We start from the raw sequence: 6,712 nt of genomic DNA, 5'->3' as shown, positions 1-6,712 counted from the left end.
GCACTCATAGGTCTAACAGGAGAACAGGAGAAACCTAATGGAGGACCAGGGGGAGGGGAATGGGGAAAGAGCGTTGGGGAGAGAGAGGGATGCAAAACCTGAGAGACTACTGAATACTGAAAATGAACCGAGGGGTGAACAGGGAGGGGGAGGGCGGAAAAGAGGTGGTGGTAATAGAGGAGGGCACTTGTGGGGAAGAGCACTGGGTGTTATATGGAAACCAATTTGACAATTAACTATTTTAAAAAAAGATGCAGAGAGTTTAACAGTGTTTAAGCCAACAGGACTATGTAATGAGTCCACCATACTGGAAACCAAATATGAGAAACAGAAGTAGAAATATTCTGGTTGAAAGTAGATGAAAGTTAGGATAGAATCCTGCCCATTCATACCCACTCGTGCCTTGAAATATGGAATCTTAACATTTTGGACCCGAGGAGAACCATTACTTTATAGATGAAGAAATGTTCTAAGTTGTATTGCTGGTTATCATGAAAGCAGAGCCAGGACATGTCTTCTGTTTCTGTCCTTCCTTACTGGCTGCCTTCTGAGGGTGCAGGGACCCTGCAGTGATGCCTCAGGGCGTGTCAAGTGCCACCTCCAGCTCACATCACTCTTTTTCTCAAACCAGTTCGCTGAGAGTGAGGGTCAGGGCTGTGGTCTATTCACTGGTCTCTTGGCTGTCTTTATCTCCCACCTTAAACCACACTGTGTGGACCACCGCTCTCAGATTTTCCATTCTGTCTCATGATCACTACCGTATTCCTAACATGGTGTCAGGGCACCTACAAGAAAAGGGAGGAAGCAGTGGCGGTTTTGTCTGTAGTGTTTTCACTCTCGGTGAGAGCCCTGCGGCTGAGCTCACTCTTCTTTTCTAACAGCTGATGGTGAAGAGCAAACCTTCATCAGCGCTGCTTAAAGGTTCTGGAAATCTGTAATTACAACAGGTGTCCCATGGGATGCTTCTGCACAAAATACTTGAGGACCACGTGTCTCATTTTACTTAGTAAGATACTAGTTTTCTCCTCTCTTGCCAGAGAAGGAGGAGAGTTAAAGCTTTTTTTTTTTTTTTTAATGAATACTGAGGGGCACCTGGTGGCCAATCAGTTAAGCGTCCCACTCTTGGTTCCGGCTCAGGTCACCTCACAGTTCGTGAGTTTGAGCCCTACTCTGGGCTGACAGCATGGAGCCTGCCTGGAATTCTCTCTCTCTCCCTCTCCCTCTCTGCCCTCTCCCAGCTGGTGCTTCCACACATGCACAAAAGCAAACACACCCACTCTCTCTCAAAATAAATATTTAAAAATAAATAAATAAAAATGAATATTGAATTCCCAGAACATAAAGACACTGAAATTTATCTGCTCATGACCAAACCCCTGCCAAAGAGAGATGAAAATTACTTTTGAGTTAACCACCTCAGAGGGTTCCTGTTCCATGTCACTGCCTTCCCTGGATGGACCCTCCAGAGCTGGAGGTCAGTGAGGACTGTGTGTCCAATAATGAATTAGCTTTGGAGACTCAAATGATCTCCAAGGAGCACTTACCCCAGTGCTTCCCATGATCAGAAACAGGGCAATGTGGAAACGTCCAAATCCAATGGTCTCCACAGCATCTTCCACGGTGAACGTCTTTGACTCTAATAAGGAAGGGAGAGAGAGAGAGAAACAGCCTCTGTGAAAAGGAAATGTATGCGGAGGATTGCTCACTAATAGGAGGGAGATGTTGAGAAATCAATCCATTATTATAAAAACTAGTAAATACAGGGGGAAATTAAGCAGCACTTCCATGATCCCCTTACCTTTGGGCTGTGGCTCTGGGGTCTCCAGGCTCAGCCTCTGGAGGCTAATGATCGTGACCGGCTCTCTCTGCTTGGTTGCCATGTTCTAAATTGTCTAAATTTCCCACACAGCTTCCCTGATGGAAACAGGAGAGGATAGAAGAAAAATGTATAATAGAGTAGACATTTTCCTTTAATCTTCACAGGAAATATCTATGAGGTAGGTATTCTAATTTATTACCAGATGAGAAGCCGGAGACATGGAGAGGTCAAATGGCCAAAAGAGACGATTGGGCCCCAGTGGCTAGTAATCAACCCTGAGTCAAGGGGCAGGTGAGCTCTGAACAGTTTGCCAATGGCACCCTCTAACTGGGAGTGAAGATGGCCTTTGCCCCTGAGAAATAATCACAGCAGCCGGTGCCTTCCATTCCCAGAGATCTGTGGTTTATAGTGTGCTTCCTATGGAACATTTTCGTTTCATTCTGCTGGAAACCCAGAAGCACTTCTTTTTATCAGCCCCCTTTATGTATTTACCCCAAAGGATTCTTAACTCTAAAAAAATCAAAAGAAAAATAAGACAAAGAAAGCTCAGTATCAACTTAATGAAATATTTTCCAAATGACTTTAAGACATGGTAATTTAACTCTACATCCCTTGCGGGATGTGGAAATCCTAACATGTTCTCAGTAATTAGATTGTTACTAATAATATTGGTATCATTATTTAGATACTAGTACATATTGCAGGATAAAGCAAGTAGTAATTATATGAATATTGAAAGGAACCAAGACTTTCAGTGTAAAAGATATAAAAATTAAAGAAGTTATATAAAAACCTTATAATCTTACTTTGCAGTTGGAAATATCAATGTGAATTCACTACGCATTTCATATCTATATCCTCATATTAGCCACTGGAAGAGCCTGGAAAAGATGGCTAATGAGCACTCCTAGAGCCCAGATTGTTTTCTTTTCCTACTTCCCATTAAAAGAAACCCTGGCGCCTTAGATAAATGGCTAATTCTGGATCTGGGACAGGAAATGTGTAAACTGAGCATGGAACACCTTGTCATACCAGATAGCAAGGAAGATATCAAACACTCCTGGGGCTGTGACAAAAGATTACAAGGTTCAACTTGAAAAGGCTCCCATGGGCCAAAGATGGGACACTTTAAGCACCAAGAAGAATAATGACTGCAAGGAATTGAAACACATCAAAGATATCAAAATCCATTGTTCACTGCAACACTAAAGCGAAAATCTCACTGATAACCTTTGATGCAAAGAAACCAACTCATTATTCTGAAAACTAGTAAATACCTTGTATTTCTTGTTTAAGTTGTTGTACTTGAGGATAACCAATTTGTGAACGAAAATGGTTTTTGAATTTCACCAAATACATGCAGAAAAAAAGGATGGAATTAAACTATCATGATTTTACAACTCAGTGAAATAATGGATCTAGGCAATGATTACCAATGGCTGATAAACTGTTAGGTGAAAGGCTGATGAAAAGATGGGTAAGAGATGCAGAAGACTCCTAACGCCTGCCGCCATGGAAAAGTCTTCCTGCTGGGGCGTCTGGGTGTCTCAGCTGGGTAAGTGTTGGACTCCTGATTTCCGCTCAGGTCATGATCTCACTGTTCCTGAGATGGAGCCCTGTATCCGGTTCCCCGGATATCTCTCTCTTCCCTCTTTGCCTCTCACTACCCCCCCACCAGCTCTCTCTCTTTCACACACACAAAATAAATAAACTTAAAAGAAAACAGAAAAATCTTAATGCTGCTGAAAGACAGACATCACGTGGTTCTGATGAGCTGCAACAGGATGGAAGTGTACAGTAGCATCACCTGTGATGTATTCTCCTAAAAAGAAATTGAACTAGAATATGATCAAGCCTCTAGCTCTACAATTCATACAGGAGACGAAGAAGCAGCTCATTTAACTATACCATGTGGATGCAATAAGACAAAATCCAGTATGTGGGAAATTGTATAAGATAAATGACCCAACTTCTTCAATGAATAAATGGCATGCTAAAAAGCAGAAAGGGAGAATTAGAGACTTAAAGGAAAACTGAGAAATCAACCCAAAAAATGAGTTGATCTTAGTTGGATCCTCATCCCAATAAACTGACTATAAAACACCAACAACCAAGAGAATGAGATGAAGAGAGGAAAATCAGGGAAATGTAAACAGGTGTGAAAGTTTGATGATATCAAGGAATTTCTGATGACACCATTATGTGTGACAACGATATTACGGCGATGGTAGAAAAAAAGAACCCTTACAGAGTAGTGATACATACAAAAATATTTAGGGACAAAATGATATGATGTCCAGGATTCATCATATTTATAAAATAATTCAATGGTAGGGTGGAAGGGTGTGCATAAGTAGATGGGCATATAGAAGAATAAAGAACGGTCATATGTGGATAATTATTGAAGGAGGGTGATGGGTTCATTGGGGTTCATTTTATATCTGCTTTTGAAGATGTGTAATATTTTTCAAAATAAATAGTTCAAAAAGTGAGGTTCTGAGATTTTAAAATAACTTTTCCAATGTCAGACGATTAGTAAATAGCAGTCAGAACTCAAACAAAGGTATTTTTTCCCCCAGCATATAGAACTAGCCACAAACCAGTTTATAGCCACATAGCAAGGTCATTTATATTGGCTGAGAGCCAGCTCTGTATCTTGCATTGTGTGGGCTCCTGTGAAGACTTTGAAAAAACGTCTGACATGTTCTCTGCCCTAAGGAGTCCTTCTTCTAGCTGGGGACACCAAAGATACACATCAAAACAACTATACAGTAATGTAGCTATTATTTGTTTTCTTAAAATGCTATCACAGAGACGCAAATATTCCCAAATGAGAGAGAGATCAATACTGCTCAGAAGTAAGTCCACGAAATCCTCTTTCTCGAGGGAGAACACGAGAAGTTCAAAAAGCTGTTATTTTCCCAGAGTGGAAACAGTCAAAATAATTGGCCTCTCAGCCCATCTAAGAGCCTGAAAATCATGAAGACAGACTGCTCTGGAACTACGGCTCCGTTTCCAGACTTTGTCCAAACACCCTTTGAAGAAGTGCTCTTTATCTGGTAACTTTTATAATGAAGTACTTAGCAGAAAAATCCCCTTCTTTTGATCATAAAAAGGACTTCTATACACATCAAAAATTGGCTATGACTGACTAACACACTTCTCGTTTGGAAGATGAACTAGTAACAGATTTAACTTAATCAAAATTTGAAAACAAGACCATTCGGGGGTGATGATTGTACAACCTTGTGACTATACTAAAATTCACTAAGTTATATACTTTAAAATGGTAAGTTTTATTGCATGCAAATTACATCAAATTTTTCCCCCCTAAAAAATAGTAAATGCAAATCATGGCAGCAGGCTTAAAAACCAGAAGTGATTCTGGCCATTTATAGTCTCAGAGAATAAAACCATTTAGTTGGTTAGGAAAATAATCTTAAATCCCAGTAAGTTCATTTTAAGTTCAGTTACAAATAAAATGCTTAACAATAAACTCAATCTCCAATCTTCAATCAACACTTAATCTCTCCTACCAATCCAGTTTTATGTATGACTTCCCATAGCAATCAAAACATGTTTTACAATTTCACCATCACAAAAGCTTACGTTTTAGAAGAGTAATAAAACAACCTCTAGCAATTCTGCTTTTTGTAGTGAGTGGCAAGAAAAGAAACCCAAGAAATATGTTGTTTATTATTAAGCAATGTTTTAACCTGATTAGATTGTTCCAGGAGTCATAAATATCCTACATTTCTCCATTCTCTTATCAGTTAAGAGAAATGATTTATCACAGAGGACCTGGCCACAGGTATGAGATCCAAGATAATTACATCACAGCTTTCTTGAAGGAAAACTGATCCCAGTAAGGGAAATTCACATCTGTGATTTCATTTTTTTTTTAAGGTTTTACTTTTTAGGGAGCGGCCAAGATGGCAGAACAGTATGGAAGCTTTTTTTCATCTAGTCCTTGAAACGCAGCCAGATCAACACTAAACCAGCCTGCATACCTAGAAAACTGATTTGAGGGTTAACAGAACAATCTACACCACCTGAACCACAGACCTCAGCAGGTACGCGGCACAGAGAGGTGAACTGGGGGAGAGAGAAGCCACGGAGGGCAGGGAGCTGATTTTGCTTATGGAGAGAGGACGGAAACAGGGAAGGGGGGGGGGGAGTACGAGAAAAGCAGCCGCCCCCCCCCCCCAGCAGGTGGAGAGAAAAAGGAAAAGTGGAAGCAGCTGCAAGGGTCTGAACAAAAAAGGGAGAAGGGAGAAAGGAGAGGGTTTAAATTCCATTAAGACTCTATAAACTGGGGAAGCCCAGAGTTTGAAACTCCACAGCATGATATCTGGTGAAGCGCTGGTGGGAAGGGCGAATCCCCAGGAGCAGAGAGCGAGGTCCTGGGGGTCTTCGGGCCACAGTGGGCCCTGGAGAAGAACCACAGTCGCTGGTGGTGGAACAAAGATGCTAAGGGGGACGCCTGGCACCAGACGTGTGTTGTGATTTACCATAATCCCTGAAACGCCGCTGCTACACGATCGTGCGAGCTTTTCCTTGGACAGGCTGATACCCAGCCACAGTCTCCGCACCGGCTAGAGAACGTTCCGGGGTGTGGCCCGAACCTGGCCATTGCTCCACGAGACCCTCCCCCAGAGAATCTGAGCGGGTCAAAGCCGCAGTCCCTCCGAAGCGAGGGGTTAGGAATCAGCTGCATCCGAGATGAAACTCAGGAGGGAGGTGCTGCCTGGCAGCCTGAAGGCTTGGTCACCGACAGTGTAGAAGCGAGGGGAGGGTGGGAGCCGGAGACAAATGTAGGGTACTTGACAAAATTCCCAGCTACAGACTGGGTAACCGGCTGAAGCCATTTTCATCCCTCCTGAGCATGCGCCT

General features: G+C 42.1%; 1 protein-coding gene across 1 annotated transcript in view; it reads right to left on the bottom strand.

The window, feature by feature from the left end:
- SVOPL (SVOP like) overlaps positions 1–6,407 on the bottom strand; it is a 79,144-nt gene extending 72,737 nt beyond the window's left edge. Inside the window, exons 1-3 of the mRNA XM_029917932.1 lie at positions 6,331–6,407; positions 1,799–1,914; positions 1,545–1,636 (exon numbers count right to left, since the gene is read on the bottom strand). Of these exons, the coding sequence (XP_029773792.1) occupies positions 1,545–1,636; positions 1,799–1,880 (174 nt within the window). The 5' untranslated portion in view covers positions 1,881–1,914; positions 6,331–6,407. The remainder of the gene's footprint in view (positions 1–1,544; positions 1,637–1,798; positions 1,915–6,330) is intronic.
- Between the last annotated feature and the right edge of the window lie 305 nt (positions 6,408–6,712).

Source organism: Suricata suricatta, chromosome 2 (genome assembly GCF_006229205.1).
Source record: "Suricata suricatta isolate VVHF042 chromosome 2, meerkat_22Aug2017_6uvM2_HiC, whole genome shotgun sequence".
Taxonomy (NCBI): Eukaryota; Metazoa; Chordata; class Mammalia; order Carnivora; family Herpestidae; genus Suricata; species Suricata suricatta.
Note: the sequence above shows the minus strand (reverse complement) of the source record. Positions and strands in the feature narration are given on the sequence as shown.